At 47.6% G+C, this 17,638-nt stretch overlaps 1 protein-coding gene across 1 annotated transcript in view; it reads left to right on the forward strand.

Annotated features, from left to right (window-relative positions):
* Window positions 1-17,638, forward strand: part of WDR97 (WD repeat domain 97) — an 850,927-nt gene that overhangs the window by 782,265 nt on the left and 51,024 nt on the right. Inside the window, exon 20 of the mRNA XM_073556560.1 lies at window positions 6,252-6,313. Within this exon, the coding sequence (XP_073412661.1) occupies window positions 6,252-6,313 (62 nt within the window). The remainder of the gene's footprint in view (window positions 1-6,251; window positions 6,314-17,638) is intronic.

Genomic DNA, 17,638 nt, shown 5'->3' on the forward strand with positions numbered 1-17,638 from the left:
CCCGGTGTGTCCCCCTCTATTAGGTCACCCATTGTGTCTCCCCCTCGTAGATCACCCGGTGTGTCCCCCTCTATTAGGTCACCCATTGTGTCTCCCCCTCGTAGATCACCCGGTGTGTCCCCCACTATTAGGTTACCCAGTGTGTCTCCCCCTCATAGGTCACCCGGTGTGTCCCTCACTATTAGGTCACCCATTGTGTCTCCCCCTCGTCGATCACCCGGTGTGTCCCCCACTATTAGGTCACCCAGTGTGTCTCCCCCTCATAGGTCACCCGGTGTGTCCCCCTCTATTACGTCACCCATTGTGTCTCCCCCTCGTCGATCACCCGGTGTGTCCCCCACTATTAGGTCACCCGGTATGTCTCCCCCTCGTAGGTCATCTGGTGTTTCCCCCACTATTAAGTCACTCAGTGTGTCTCCCCCTCATAGAAGTATCATAGAATCGTAGAGTTGGAAGGGACCTCCTGGGCCATCTGGTCCAACCCCCTGCTCAAAGCAGGATTCGCTAAATCATCCCAGTTAGATGTCTGTCCAGCCTCTGTTTGAAGACTTCCATTGAAGGAGAACTCACCACTTCTCGTGGCAGCCTGTTCCACTCATTGATCACTCTAACTGTCAAAAAGTTTTTTCTAATATCTAATCTGTGTCTCCTCCCATTCAGCTTCATCCCATTGCTTCTAGTCTTTCCTTGTGCAAATGAGAATAAAGTTGATCCTTCTACAATGTGACAGCCCTTTAGATATTTGTAGACAGCTATTAAGTCTCCTCTCAGTCTTCTCTTTTGCAAACTAAACATTCCCAAATCCTGCAACCTTTCCTCATAAGACAGGGTTTGCAGACCGGTCACCATTCTGGTCGCTCTTTTCTGAACTTGCTCCAGTTTGTTGATGTCTTTTTTAAAATGTGGTGCCCAAAATTGGACACAATATTCCAGATGAGGTCTGACCAAAGAGGAGTAGAGGGAAATAATTACTTCACGTGATCTAGACTGTATGCTTCTGTTAATACATCCTAGAATTGCATTTGCCTTTTTTGCTGCTGCATCACACTGTTGACTCATATTCAGTCTGTGATCTATTAGTATACCCAAGTCTTTTTCACATGTGCTGTCACTTAGCCCTATTCCTCCCATTCTATATATGCTTTTTTCATTTTTATTGCCCAGATGTAGTACTTTGCATTTCTCCCTGTTAAAAACCATTCTGTTAGTTGCTGCCCACTGCTCCAGTTTATTTAAATCTTTTTGAATCCTCTCTCTCTCTTCTCTAGTATTAGCTATCCCTCCTAGCTTTGTGTCATCAGCAAATTTAATCAGTTTACCCTCAATTCCTTCATCTAAATCGTTGATAAAGATGTTGAACAATACAGGGCCCAGGACAGAGCCCTGTGGTACCCCACTTGAGACATTCTTCCAACTAGATGTGCAGCCATTTACGACCACTCTTTGGGTCCGATCACTAAGCCAGTTATGAATCCACCTAACAGTTGCCTTGTCCATTCCATACTTAGTCATTTTTTCAATAAGGATTGTATGAGAGACTTTGTCAAATGCTTTGCTGAAGTCAAGATATACTATATCTACAGCATTTCCTTGATCCACCCAATCAGTAATACCATCATAGAAGGAAATTAAATTAGTCTGACATGACTTATTAGTTACAAACCCATGCTGACTCTGTTTAATCACTTCATTCTTATCCAGGTATTGACATACATGTTGTTTAATAATTTGTTCAAAGATCTTTCCTGGTATAGAAGTCAGACTCACCGGCCTATAGTTGCCTGGGTCCACCTTCTTCCCCTTTTTGAAGATAGGAACAACATTTGCTCTTCTCCAGTCTTCTGGCACTTCTCCTGTTCTCCAAGAATTTTCAAAGATTATGGAGAGGGGTTCAAAAATTTCTTCTGCTATCTCCTTCAGTACTCTGGGGTGTAATTCATCTGGACCTGGAGACTTGAATACATTTAGGTTAGCTAAGTGTTTCCTCACTATCTTTCTGTTTATAGATATCCTGGATTCTTCTATTCCCTTAATAGGACAGTGAATAACAGTTGATGTTACATTTCCTTTCTGAGAGAAAACAGATGCAAAATAGGAATTTAAAAGTTCAGCCTTCTCAACATCCTGTCTTACCATTTCATCATTTTCATCCTGTAAAAATCCTATAGCATCTTTGACTTTTCTTTTACTTTTGACATATCCCCAAAATCCTTTATTATTGCTTTTGACATCTCTTGCAAGCCTCAATTCATTTTCAGCTTTAGATAATCTGATTTGTGCCTTGCAGGTTCTGCAGACAGCATTATATTCTTCTTTAGATATGCCTCCTTCTTTCCATTTTATAAACATTTTTTGCTTCCTTTTTAGCATGTGCTTAAGTTCTGTGTTCATCCATCCTGGTTTCCTTAAATGCTTCCTATTCTTCCCTCTTTTCGGAATTGTTAACAACTGTGCTTTGAGAATTTCATTTTTCAAGATTTCCCATCCTTCCTGGACATTTTTGTCTTTAAGGATATCCAGCCATTGGATCCCTCCAATTCTCTTTCTGAATCCCTTAAAATCTGCCTTTCTGAAATCTAACCTTGACGTCTGAGTCTTCACAGGTCTTCCGCCTCTAGTTATCCAAAATTCTAAAATAGCATGGTCGCTACCTCCTAGGGTCCCAGCCACTTTTACCTCCTCAACCATTTCCTCCCTGTTTATAAGGATTAGATCCAAGGTAGCAGTTCCCCTTGTTTTCTCCTTTACCTTTTGGAAGATAAAGTTGTCAGCAAGAGAGGATAAGAATTTCCTTGACCTGTTAGTTTTGCCTGAGAGAGATTCCCAACAAATGTCTGGATAGTTGAAATCTCCCATGACAACTATGTCATATTTTTTGGAGAACTTGGCCATTTGATGCATAAAGAGTTCATCCATATCTTCAGCTTGCACAGGCGGCCTGTAGTAAATGCCTACAATGGTGTCCTTTCCATTGTTCTGTCCTTGTATTCTTACCCAAACAGTTTCCACAGAACTCCCAGTCTCTGAAGCTTCAATCTCTGTGCAGATATACGCGTTTCTAACATACAATGCAACACCCCCTCCTCGTTTATCAAGTCTGTTTCTTGCAAATAAGTTGTATCCTTCTAGTCTTGTATTCCAATCATGTGTATTGTCCCACCAAGTTTCAGTGATTCCAATGACATCATATTTCTTTTCCTGTGTTAGTAGTTCCAATTCTCCTTGTTTGTTGCCCATGCTTTGTGCATTAGTATAGAAACATTTTAGTTTGTGATTGGTTTCTCTTTCGCCAATATTTTTTTTAATTAGATTCTTTCGTCTTTGTTCTTCCTTTCCACTTCTAATAGCAGAGTTCTCAGTAGCATTTGTCAGGTGTATGGCTTTTTCTGGTCTTTTGCTTCCCTTCCCATGTTGTTCTAGTTTAAAGCTCTCCTTACAAGTGTAGCAAGGCGACTTCCAAATACATGCTTTCCAGTCTTCGTAAGGTGCACCCCATCTCTAGCAAGTAGTCCATCGTATAAGTAGTTCACTCCGTGATCCAGAAATCCAAATCGTTGCTGACGGCACCATCGACGTAGCCAGTTGTTCACCTGCAGAATCTTATTCCACCTCCTTGTTCCATGGCCATCCACTGGGAGGATGGAAGAGAAGACCACCTGCGCTCCCAGTTCTTTCACTTTCTTGCCTAAGTCTTCAAAGTCTCTGCAGATGGTTTCCAGGTCGTTTCTTGCGGTGTCATTTGTCCCCACATGTAGTAGCAGGAATGGGTAGTCATCTGTAGGTCTGAAGAGTCCTGATATCCTGTCAGACACATCTTTAATTTTTGCACCTGGAAGACAGCACATTTCTCTTGAAGTTATATCCGGTCTGCAGATAGCGGCCTCTGTTCCTCTCAACAGGGAATCCCCCATGACCACCACTCTCCGTTTCTTCTTCACAACATTTTTCTTTCTCCATCCAGGAGGACTCTGAAGGCGTACAAGGTTGCTGTTAGTTGGCAAAGTCTTATCCTGATGTATTTCTTCATCATTTTCCTGCGTGAGAGCCTGGTACTGGTTTCTGAGCAGTATGGGTGCTGACTGCCTCCTGATCCTCCTGCTTCTCTGGGTCACATGTCTCCATTCCTCTGTTTCTTCAGGTGCACTTCGAATTTCTTCTCTTTCTGTAACATGAAGAGATAATTCTGCTCTGTCCAAGAACTCTTCACCTTCCTTAATGATCTTCAACGTAGCTAACCTCTCTTCGAGATTTTGCAACTTTTCCTCCAACAGGGTCACAAGCTTGCATTTGTGGCATGTGAAGTTTGGCTTTTCCACTGGTAAATCTGTGAACATGTAGCAAGAAATGCAGCTCACCAAATGGCTCCTGGCCTCTTCCATCTTGAGATTTCTTAAAAAGATGAAAGATGAGCCAAAATTCAGTGATCGTTGAGCTCGCGGAGACTCTTCACTTATCCCAGAAGGCACTGGGAATATGCAAATGATCTCCTCAAGACTCTTCCCCTGGTTTCTCCGATTTCCTCTTTTCAGCTGCAACGGCCAAAACCCAGTGATCGTTGAGCTCGCGGAGACTCTTCACTTATCCCAGAAGGCACTGGGAATATGCAAATGATCTCCTCAAGACTCTTCCCCTGGTTTCTCCGATTTCCTCTTTTCAGCTGCAACGGCCAAAACCCAGTGATCGTTGAGCTCGCGGAGACTCTTCACTTATCCCAGAAGGCACTGGGAATATGCAAATGATCTCCTCAAGACTCTTCCCCTGGTTTCTCCGATTTCCTCTTTTCAGCTGCAACGGCCAAAACCCAGTGATCGTTGAGCTCGCGGAGACTCTTCACTTATCCCAGAAGGCACTGGGAATATGCAAATGATCTCCTCAAGACTCTTCCCCTGGTTTCTCCGATTTCCTCTTTTCAGCTGCAACGGCCAAAACCCAGTGATCGTTGAGCTCGCGGAGACTCTTCACTTATCCCAGAAGGCACTGGGAATATGCAAATGATCTCCTCAAGACTCTTCACCCGGTGTGTGTCCCACTATTAGGTCACCCTCTGTGTCCCCCTCTATTAGGTCATCCGGTGTGTCTCCCCCTAGTAAATCACCCGGTGTGTCCCCCTCTATTAGGTCACCAGATGTGTCCCCCAATATTAAGTCACCCTGTGTGTCCCTACACTAAGTGGTTAGGTAACCTAACTAGATTAGGGAAGCATTACAAGCTAGTCATCTCTGGTAACTGTGATCCAATACAATACTGCCCCCTGTGGTCATCACTGGTAACTGTGATCCGATACAATACTGCCCCCTGTGGTCATCACTGGTGACTGTGACCTGATACAATACTGCCCCCTTAGGTCATCACTGGTAACTGTGACCTGATACAATACTGCCCCCTGTGGTCATCACCGGTAACTGTGACCTGATACAATACTGCCCCCTGTGGTCATCACTGATAACTGTGATCAGATATAATACTGCCTCCTGTGGTCATCACTGGTGACTGTGACCTGATACAATACTGCCCCCTGTGGTCATCACTGGTGACTGTGACCTGATACAATACTGCCCCCATGGTCATCACTGGTGACTGTGACCTGATACAATACTGCCCCCTATGGTCAGCACTGGTAACTGTGATCTGATACAATACTGTCCCCTGTGGTCATCACCGGTAACTGTGATCTGATACAATACTGCCCCCTGTGGTCATCACTGGTAACTGTGACCTGATACAATACTGCCCCCTGTGGTCATCACTGGTAACTGTGATCTGATACAATACTGCCCCCTGTGGTCATCACTGGTAACTGTGACCTGATACAATACTGCCCCCTGTGGTCATCACTGGTAACTGTGACCTGATACAATACTGCCTCCTGTGGTCATCACTGGTAACTGTGATCTGAAACAATACTGCCCCCTGTGGTCATCACTGGTAACTGTGACCTGATACAATACTGCCCCCTGTGGTCATCACTGGTAACTGTGACCTGATACAATACTGCCTCCTGTGGTCATTACTAGTAACTGTGACCTGATACAATACTGCCCCCTGTGGTCATCACTGGTGACTGTGACCTGATACAATACTGCCCCCTGTGGTCATCACTGGTGATTGTGACCTGATACAATACTGCCCCCTGTGGTCATCACTGGTAACTGTGACCTGATACAATACTGCCCCCTACGGTCATCACTGGCAGCTGCGATCCAATACAATACTTCCCCCTGTGGTTATTTAGCGGTTTCTTTGATTTGCAGCAGACGAGCTTTACTGCGGCTGGGCGAAACTGGGAAGCAAGAAAGAAAAAGAGATCATGCAGGTGAGACAACTGTATCCGGGGAGATGTTTTACAGCTTCATTGTCTGGCTCTGCTCTTTGTATGAGACCCTGAATCCTCATCACAGGCATTTATATTTTAGTCTGGCCAGCTGCTGCACACAGGGCTGTCACTAGGAATTTCGGGGCCCCATACTAGCGAAATGTTTGGGGCCCCCTTGAGAGTCGGCCAGGCTCCACCCCAGCCCCGCCTCCACCCCTCGATCTGTCCACAGTCCCACCGCTCTCTCTTGAAAAAACTCCACTTCTGCACCATATCCTCACCAATCACACTTTTCCAGTTCCCATCACCACATACATAGCCAGCAGCTTTTGTTTTGGCAAAAGAATTTTTAATCCGCCACCACGACAAGGTAGACTCTTTTGGCCGGGCCCTACTCTACTGTAACTTTAAATCGCAGCAGAAAAAAAGGCAGAGATGTCTACCTGCCCAGGCCACCAAAGAAATGCACTAGCGGGATGCAGTGGGCCCACTTAACACAGGTACAAAAATGCCAATGAGACAACCACTCTCAGCCTGCCAATCCATGGAGGGGGCGGTTGCTTGGCATATTAATGCACAAAAATAGTCTGTATGTGGCATTGTTCACATACAGGTGATGCAGAGCATCTGGCTCACAGCCTATTGGTGACGCCCATACTCTTAGATTAGGCGGGCTGCCCAGTGCTATCCAAAATGCATCCTGTGTGCACAGACACCACAGTTTACAGAGCCAAAAGGGCCCAGCTGCACCCTGAAAGATAAAGTGCAAAAAACACATAAATAAGTGAGGTATTAGTTCATATTATGGCCAATATATGCAAGTTCGCAACCCAAGTCAAAGGTCCTCACACTTGCAAGTCCTATCGGTAGTAATCCTATCTACTGTAACTTACTAAACATTTGTTAAAATATTCAATACAATTTAGGTATATTTTTATTTTTCCATTTTTAAAATGACCAATAATATCACAAACAAGGAACAAATACCACCGCACCATGACCGAATCATACATTCCCACCATATAGTGAACAATAATAGCACATACATTGAACAAATACCGCCACACCGTGACCAGATCACATATATTACCACCACATAGTGACCAAATAATAGCACATAGAAGGAACAAATACCACCACACCATGACCAGACCACATATTACCACAACATAGTGAACGAATACTACAATACTGCTCATTAATTAAAAAAAGACAATATTAATATCACCATAACTGCCGTTATACACATGAGATCTGTACTTAGTACACAGTGTCCGTGTACAGGCAATATACAGTGATCACCGGTGACATTATACACAGGAGCTTTGTATATAGTATACAGTGTAAAGTGTCAGTTTACAGGTAACGCACTAACTCACCAGTGATGTCTCTAGTTGAAGTCCTTCATCTTTGCTTTTCATCTTCATCCAGTGCACACCGCCATCACTTCCAGCCAGGACTCGCCTCTGCAGAAAATAACAGTTATCGAGAGCATATTCCCCAATTTTTCCCCAAACTCTATACTACACTAGATGAAGAAAAAAGCGACCGAGTCGCCCAGCACAGTAACAGGACATCTCCTCCCCCACATTGAAAACAGTATCCTCAAAAATAATATCCTTTAATTAGCCCCACATTCTGGCCCCACATGTCCTCCCATTCTGCCTCATGTCTCTCCATATTTCCCCCATAGTCATTCATAATAATATAATGTACCCCATAGTCATATATGGTAGTATAGTGCAGCCCCATAGTAGTATAATGTACCCCATAGTCATATATGGTAGTATAATGTACCCTATAATCATATATACTGTAGTGTAATGCACTCACATAGTAGTATAATGTACCCCATAGTCATATATAGCAGTATAATGCAGCCCAATATTAGTATAATGTACCCTATAGCCCAGGGGTCTCAAACTTGGCAGAGTAAATGGGCCGCACATAAAAAAATTTGAGCTGGCGGGCCGCATTAGTTTCAAACTTAATACAGTACAAAATTATTGTTAAACAATTGAGAAAGCAAGAGAGAAAGAAAGAGGGGAAAGAAAGAACAGAGCGAAAGAAAGAACAGAGAGAGAGAAAGGAAGATTCTATAAAGATACTATAGCAGCCCGGCTCCCATTGTAGTGCCCACCTGAGCCTCCTGATGCAGGACATATCATGATCTGCTCAAATGGCCGGCATCCCCGATTACAAAGCGATCCTGCTGTCGGAGGAGGACACGATGATGGATCTGAAGCATTCCCTGAAGTGCCTCCGTGGTTCCGTCACAATCACCTCCCGAAGTTACCTCATTTCTGGTCAACATCCAGCACATCACTTCCGGTGGAACGTCACATGCGAGTTTTAAAGTGCTCCTCGGGGCTCCGCCGTGTACTCCTGTGTCCGCTGGAAAAGTAACCTCCCGGCCGGGGCAGTGGAGCAGACTCAAAATCAGGACTGTCCCGCAGGATCGGAAATGGTTGGGAGGTATGAATGCTCCCCACCATACACATCGTATACGCACACCTCATACACACACGGTTCCACTTTGTATGCCTCGTACACACGGCTCCGCTCTGTACTCATCTGCGCTCCATACACCTCGTACACACACGGCTCCGCTCTGTACACATCTCTGCTCCGTGCACCTCGTACACACACGGCTCTGCTCCATACACATCTCTGCTTCGTACACCTCAGACACACGCGGCTTTGCTCCGTACACCTCGAATACATGTGGCTCCGCTCCATTCACCTCGTACACACACACGGTTCCGCTCCATACACATCTCCGCTCCGTTCACCTCGTACACACATGGCTCCACTCCATACACCTCGTACACATCTTTGCTTTGTACACCTCATACACACGTGGCTTTGCTCCGTACACCTTGTACACACGCAGCTCCGCTCCGTACACCTCGTACACACGCGGCTCCGCTCCGTACACCTCGTACACACGCGGCTCCGCTCCGTACACCTCGTACACACGTGGCTCCGCTCCGTACACCTCGTACACACGCGGCTCCGCTCCTTACACCTCGCACACATCTTTGCTTCGTACACCTCATACACACGTGGTAGTAGAGAGAACAGCCTAGCGCCGTAATTGCTGGCTGTGAGAGGCTGCGATGGGTCTATGGGAGGGCGAGGATGGGATCGGTGTATGGGGGGGGCGTGCGGCTTATCTCCCTGCAATGTGGGAAAATAAAATCCTGCGTGGGACAGCGGGTGGGGGGGGTCCAAATCGGGACTGTCCCGCAAAATCCGGGACGGTTGGGAGCTTTGCATGTGGTGCACTGTGGGCCGCAGATGCCTGCCTCAGGGGCCGCATGCGGCCCGCGGGCCGAGTGTTTGAGACCCCTGCTATAGCCATATATAGCATAATGCACCCACATAGTAGTATAATATACTCCATAGTCATAAATAGCAGTATAATGCAGCCCATTATTAGTATAATGTACCCTATAGTCATATATGGTATAATGCACCCACATACACATGTGGTCAAAATTGTTGGTACTCATCGTTAAATGACAGAAAAACCCGGAATGGTCACAGAAATAACTTGAATCTGAGAAAAGTAATAATAAATTAAAAATCTATGGAAATGACCAAATGAAAGTCAGACATTGCTTTTCAAGCATGATTCCACAGAATTTAAAAAAAATAAAACTCATGAGATAATCTTGGACAGAAATGATGGTTCCTTTAACTTAATAACTTGTTGCACAACCTTTTGAGGCAATCACTGCAATCAAACGATTCCTGTAACTGTCAATGAGACTTCTGCACCTCTCGACAGGTATTTTGGCCACTCCTCAAGAGCAAACTGCTCCAGTTGTCTCGTGTTTGAAGGTTGCCTTTTCCAGATGACATGTTTCAGCTCTTTCCAAAGATGCTCATTAGGATTTAGGTCAGGGCTCATAGAAGGCCACTTCAGAATAGTCCAATGTTTTCCTCTTAGTCATTCTTGGGTGTTTTTAGCTGTGTGTTTTGGGTCATTATCCTACAAGACCCATGACCCGTGACTGAGACCAAGCTTTCTAACACTGGGCAGCACATTTCTCTCTAGAATCCCTTGATAGTCTTGAGATTTCATTGTACCCTGCACAGATTCTAGACACCCTGTGCCAGATGCAGCAAAGCAGCCCCAGAACATAGCAGCGCCTCCTCCATGTTTCACAGTAGGGACAGTGTTCTTTTCTTGATATGCTTCATTTTTCCGTCTGTGAACATAGAGCTGATGTGCCTTGCCAAAAAGTTCCATTTTGTCTCATCTGTCCATAGGACATTCTCCCAGAAGCTTTATGGCTTGTCAACATGTAGTTTGGCAAATTCCCATCTGGCTTTTTTATGATATCTTTTTCAGCAATGGTGTCCTCCTTGGTCGTCTCCCATGAAGTCCACTTTGGCTCATACAGCGACGGATGGTGCGATCTGACACTGATGTTCCTTAAGCTTGAAGTTCACCTTTAATCTGTTTAGAAGTTTTTCTGGGCTCTTCTGTTACCATTCGTATTATCCGTCTCTTTGCTTTGTCATCAATGTCCCTCTTGCGGCCACGTCCAGGGAGGTTGGCTACAGTCCCATGGTGCTTACATTTCTGAATAATATGTGCAGCTGTAGTCACAGGAACATAGAGCTGCTTGGAGATGGTCATAAATTTTACCTGTAACATGTTTGTCTATAATTTTCTTCCTAATCTCCTGAGACAACTCTTTCCTTCGCTTCCTCTGGTCCATGCTGACTGTGATACACACCGTGTCACCACACAGCACAGTGAGTACCTGTAGCCCCCTCTATACAGGCCACTTACTGATCCCAGGATTGTAGACACCTGGGATGATAATTAGTGGACACACCGCGATGTAACATGTCCCTTTTGTCACATTATTTTCAGGGGAACCATCATTTCTGTCCAGGCCTATTTAATGAGGTTTTTTTATTTTAAATTCAGTGGAAGCATGGCGGAAAGCAATGTCTGACTTTCATTTGTTCATTTTCATAGATTTTTGATTTATTACTTTTTTTCCGATTCAAGTTATTTCTGTGACCATTGTGCGTTTTTCTGTCATTTAACGAGGGGTACCAACAATTTTGACCACATATGTAGTAGTATAATGTACCCCATAGTCATATATATAGTATAATGCATCCCCATAGCAGTATAATGCACCCCCATAGTAGTGTAATACACCCCATAGTAGTATATTGCAACCCAATGCAACGAGGATGCCCAATCAGTTACTGAAGCGTCACATCCTGCCGCTGAGGCCGGGTGAGCAGAACAGAGGGGGGACGGCTGAGGGCCCACTCTGCTCATCGGGCCAGTAAAGTCAGTAATGCCCTGATGGCGGCCCTGGCTGCACACAGTAACATCTGTATGCACAATGCCACACGTCTCCTGGACAGTTGTAAAGCTAGTCATTACTAGACTATGGGGGAGCTGTACGAATAATATCACATGCACAATGCCAGGCATCTGCTGGACAGCTGTAAAGCTCCTCATCACTGGACTATGAGGCTATACTAATAATATCAGCATGCACAATGCCAGGCGTCTGCTGGAGAGGTGTAAAGCACGTAATTACTGGGCTATGAGGCTATACTAATAATATGAGCATGCACAATGCCAGGCGTCTGCTGGAGAGATGTAAAGCTCGTCGTTACTAGACTATGGGGGAGCTGTACTAATAATATCACATGCACAATGCCAGGCATCTGCTGGACAGCTGTAAAGCACATAATTACTGGACTATGGGGCTATACTAATAATATGAGCATGCACAATGCCAGGTGTCTGCTGGAGAGGTGTAATGCTCGTCACTACTGAACTAAGGGGGAGCTGTACTAATAATATCAGCATACACAATGCCAGGCGTCTGCTGGAGAGGTGTAAAGCCCATCATCACTGGACTATGCGGCTGTACTAATAATATCTGCAAGCACAATGCCAGGCGTCTGCTGGAGAGATGTAAAGCTCGTCACCACTGGACTATGGGGCTGTACTAATAATATCAGAATGCACAATGCCAGGCATCTGCTGGAGAGTTCTAAAGCTCGTCATCACTGGACTATGGGGGAGCTGTACTAATAATAACAGCATGCACAATGCCAGACGTTTGCTGGAGAGATGTAAAGCTCATCACCACTGAGCTATGGGGCTGTACTAATAATATCAGCATACACAATGCCAGGCATCTGCTGGAGAGATGTAAAGCTCGTCATTACTGGACTATGGGGGGCTGTACTATAATATCAGCATGCACAATGCCAGGTGTAACGGGGTCTACCCAAGCTGGGGTACCTCTTTCAGTGCCACCCCGTGTTTTCGGAGGTCCGCTCTGCATTGGCTGGAGTCTGAATGAATGACACTGGATGGAATTCCTTGGTTACATGGGCGCATATAAAAGATCACTGCTTCTCCACGTATTTCCAGTCTGACAACACTTTACTCACAGGACACAGAATATATCACACAGATACAGAGGGCTGGCCAATAGACAAGCGTCAGGCCAGACATGCATTACAAAAGCAGCAGGTGGCCGGAGCCTGCGTATGTTTACTGTGGGAATTACAAAGGTGGGGGGAGGGTGGACACTGCTGATACACTAGGGACATGCATCTCACATACACATACATATAACTGCACAACATATTCTGGGTGCTGAGTGGTTCTGTACCACGGCTCCCCCTTTTCAGCGACACAATCGGCATACACTGTCGGATCGGTTTGGGGATGACCGAAGTTTATGGGGTTGGTACAAGTTCTGTTTGTCGACTTAGTCCATCGCCGTTACCGTTTTGTTTGCCGGGTCTGTAGTGGATGGTGAAGTCCAGAGGTTGTAGGGCTAAACTCCACAGCAGCAATCTGGCGTTGTCTCCGGAGACCCGATTAAGCCAGACTAGGGGATTATGGTCCGTTAGGAGGGAAAACTGTCGTCCATACAAATATGGTTGCAACTTCTTGAGTGCCCATACTACCGCCAGGCACTCCTCGATGGCCGCATAGCTTACTTCACGGGGCAGTAGTTTCCGACTCAGGTAAGCTATCGGGTGTTCTTGGCTGTCCGGCCCCACTTGGCTCAGTACTGCCCCCAATCCAAACATAGAAGCGTCTGTGTGAACAAGGAAACGTTTAGTTGGATTGGGTGCGGCCAATACAGGGGTATTGGTGAGGGCATCCTTTAGTTGGCGGAAGGCTTCCTCACAGTCTGAGGTCCAAGTTACCTGGCGGGGTTGGTTCTTACGGGTCAGATCAGTGAGGGGCTTGGCTACGCTGCTGTAATTGGGAACAAATTTCCTGTAATACCCCGCTGTCCCTAGAAACTCCATGACCTGGGTTTTAGTGCATGGGATGGGCCATTTGGCTATGGCCTCAATCTTGTCTGGTTCTGGTTGCTGTTTCCCACTTCCCACCCAATGCCCTAAATACTGAACCTCTGCTTTGCCCACGTGACACTTGTTTGGGTTCAGGGTGATTCCGGCCTGGTGGATCCTGTCCAATACTGTCTCTAGGTGATTTAGATGCTCTTCCCATGTCGCACTGTAGATGGCGATGTCGTCCAGGTAGGCACAAGCATAGTCCTGGAGACCATCCAGAAGCCGGTCAGCCAGCCTTTGGAAGGTCGCCGGGGCATTCTTCATCCCGAATGGCATAACTCGAAACTGGAATAAGCCGAACGGGGTGACAAATGCCGACTTGGGAATAGCTTCAGGACTAAGGGGAATCTGCCAGTAGCCTTTGCATAGATCGATGGTGGTCAAATACTTTGCCCCCGCCAGCCGGTCTAACAACTCATCCACACGCGGCATGGGATATGCATCCGTCACTGTTTTCTCATTGAGCTTACAATAGTCTACACAAAACCGTGTAGTCCCATCCTTCTTGGGCACTAACACTACGGGGGATGCCCAGGGACTATCTGACTCTTCAATGACACCTAAACGCAACATCTCTTGTATCTCTTGTCGCATCCCCTCTTGTTCAGACTCAGGGACGCGGAAGGGGTTTTGTCGCAGGGGGGTCTGATCCTGGGTCTCAACCTTGTGTTGTGCCAGGCGAGTGTACCCCGGTCTCTCTGAAGACATCCTCTGTCGCAGCCTCAACAACGCCTCCGCCTGCTGTCTCTCCCGGGGCCTAGGTCTTCACCCAAGTGTACCTGGTCCCATGTTTTAGACTGAGTCCTTTCCCCTAAGACATCCGGCAAGGGAAGTCCGGCTAAATCCACTGATTCAGGTGCACAGATGGCCACTACCTCTTCAGGGCGCTCCCGGTAGGGCTTCAGCATATTCACGTGGAACATGCGGATAACCCTGGGATCGTCACAATCGGCGACACAATAGGTTGTGTCGGCTATTTTCCCCACTACCTGGTAGGGCCCCTGCCATGCAGCTTGAAACTTATTCTGCTTAGTGGGCTCTAACACCAGGACCTTCTGTCCTATTTCCAAAGTGCGCTCTCTGGCCCTCCGATCGTACCACACGCGTTGGCGCCGTTGGGCCGCCTGCATATTCCCACGTACAGCCTGAGTCAGCTCCTGTAGGCGGTCCCAGAATTCCAGCACATAGGGTACAATAGGTACCCTTTCTATGAGGCCCTCCCCTTCCCAGTATTCCAGCACTATGTCTAGGGGTCCCCTTACCCGTCTCCTTTATACCAGCTCGAACGGGGAGAACCCGTGGATTCTTGGGGCACCTCCCGATAGGCAAACAGGAGGTGTGGCAAGAATTTCTCCCAGTCCCTGTAGTTCCTGGTAAAAGTCCCAATGAGCTGTTTTAATGTCCCGTTAAAGCGTTCACACAACCATTGGTTTGCGGGTGGTACGGGGCGCTTCTAATGGACTTTACGCCACACAGCTTCCACGGTTGGTCACCTCTGCTGTAAACTGGGTACCCTGGTCCAAGATAATCTCCCGGGGAAATCCAACCCGTGAGAAAACCTGGAGCAGGGCGGCCGCCACCGTCTCTGCCAGTATGTTAGGTAACGCAACCGCCTCTGGATACCGTGTGGCATAATCTACCACTGTCAATATATACTTTTTCCCGGACGGACTGGGTTTGGCTAACGGCCCTATCAGATCGACCGCTACTCGGCAAAATGGTTCCTCCACAATGGGGAGGGGGAGTAATTTGGCCTTGCATCATTCCCCCCTCTTGCCAATGCGCTGACAACTGTCACAGGTCTGGCAGTACTGACGAACATCATAGGTTACCCCCAGCCAAAAGAAGTTTTGTGTCAGACGATGCCTGGTGCGACTGACGCCGAAGTGCCCGGCCAAGGGTATATCATGAGAGATTTGCAGTAACTCCTGCCTATACGTCTTGGGAACTACCAGCTGTTGTTTTATAGTGGGGCTCATCCCTGTGTGGTGCTGCTCTGTGATCCGGTAGAGGAGTCCCTGCTTCCATACAAACTGTTCCCCTTCCAGTACTCCTCTCCCCTCCTGTGTCTTCCCACGATATCCCTCTAATGAAGGATCCTCAAGTAACTCCCTCTTAAATTCATCTGGGGTGGCCCAAGAAATGTGTCTGGCTATGGGAATACGTGCAGGGCTGGGATGTCTTACCTGGGCCTCCTCTGAGTGTGATTCCGCCTCCGCAGCTCGAGCTTGTCTCCGGGTGGTCACAGGATAGGTCTCAGCCAGAGGGGCCACCGAGAATGCAGACAACATGGGCCCCAAGTCATTTCCCAGCAAGACGTCTGCAGGCAAATCCTCCATCAAGCCGACCTCAACAAGGCCATCCCCGACTCCCCAGTTCAGGTGAATCCTGGCAGTGGGTAGTCGATATATAGCTCCCCCTGCTACACAGACTGCCACTTTCCGGTCCGTCTTCTCTTGGTCCCGGAAGAGATGAGGCTTCCCAAGGGTCAAAGTTGCCCCGGAATCTCTTAGTCCCTGCATACGTTTCACATTAACCCACACAACCTGTCGATGCTGTTGTCGATTATATGCCCGGGCTGCCTGCGCGGAGTCTACTTCATGCAGCACTTCCTCTATCTCTTTCACCCCTTGGTTAATCTTAGCCCCCAATGCCAGGTCAGCTTCACCTTGGTAGCAGTGTACAGCAGCCCGACTGAAGGTAGCTGTTCCCGCCTTTGGCCACTGGGTATGCTGTGTCCGGTTGGGGCATTGTCTTTGCAGGTGGCCCAGCTGACGACAGGTGTGGCATTGCGCCCCAGGGGGACTGTGGTAGGCCTGGTTTCTAGCTGGTCCCCCTACAATCTTCGGTGGTTTGGGGCCCTCCAGGTCCATGGGCGGGCCCCTAGTGACCACCTTTGATCCGGACAACTGCGGCCTCCTGGCATCATGATGTTTATCGGCCAGACGAGCGGCTTCCTCAAGAGTCGTTGGCCGCCTGTCCCGAAGCCATTCCTGTGTCTCGGGGTTTAGTCCATTAAAGAATCGTTCCAACAAGAAGAGCTGGAGGACGTCCTCCTTAGTGGTTGCTTGGCTCCCTTGTACCCACTGTAGCAGTGACGGCCGTAATTTACAGGCCCATTCAGCATGGGTATCGGTTACGCGTTTTATAAGTCCGCTGAACTTTTGGCGGTAGGCCTCTGGTGTCAGCACATACCGGGCCAAGATCACGTCTTAGATCTGCTCATAGTCCATACAGTCCTCATCAGGTACTGTGCGATAGGCGTCCGCTGCCTGGCCTGTCAGCTTGCTGGCCAGAATCTGAACCCGTTCCTCTGGCTTCACTTGATGAAGGCACACTGCCGCTCAAAGTCCTGCAGAAAACCATCAATGTCTTCCTCTGCATCCCCCAACTGTCGGAAGGCATTATACTGGATCTTTTTGTGGCTTACTGTTGAAGGTACCTGGTCGAAGGCCAGAGCTCCCCCTGCTCGCTGTGACGAACGGCCCACCCGCCGTTCGACACTTACGGGCGACTAACGGGGGTCCCGCTGCCACCAAAACACGACGGACAGCGGACCCTGTGTCACCACTATGTCACAATCCCACCACTGACACCGGTGTATCAGCGGATGGAGGGATGTGACACAATGCCGGCACATGGCTATCACAGGCGCAGTGGGGGCTTATCTTAGTTATCCCACCACTGGCACCATGTGACCAAAAATATCCAGCAAGCTAATCTCGCTCTACAATTTGCCGCAGGGGGAGTTTAATTTGGATGCCCCACCACTGCTATCAATCTTCCAAGTACTGCGGGGATTTATGTATATCCCACTTTCTCAGTTCCACTTTGGAACTCGCAGCTCTCCGGCGCCCCCCTTACCCTCAGGTCAGTCAGGGAACTGCACCTAGGATAATTAGTCGCCGGACGGACTGCCTGTTGTGAACCGGCAATTAGGCTTCTGCAGTA

This window comes from Dendrobates tinctorius, unplaced genomic scaffold, assembly GCF_039654945.1.
Source record: "Dendrobates tinctorius isolate UK_male_01 unplaced genomic scaffold, ASM3965494v1 ptg000235l, whole genome shotgun sequence".
Classification (NCBI taxonomy): Eukaryota; Metazoa; Chordata; class Amphibia; order Anura; family Dendrobatidae; genus Dendrobates; species Dendrobates tinctorius.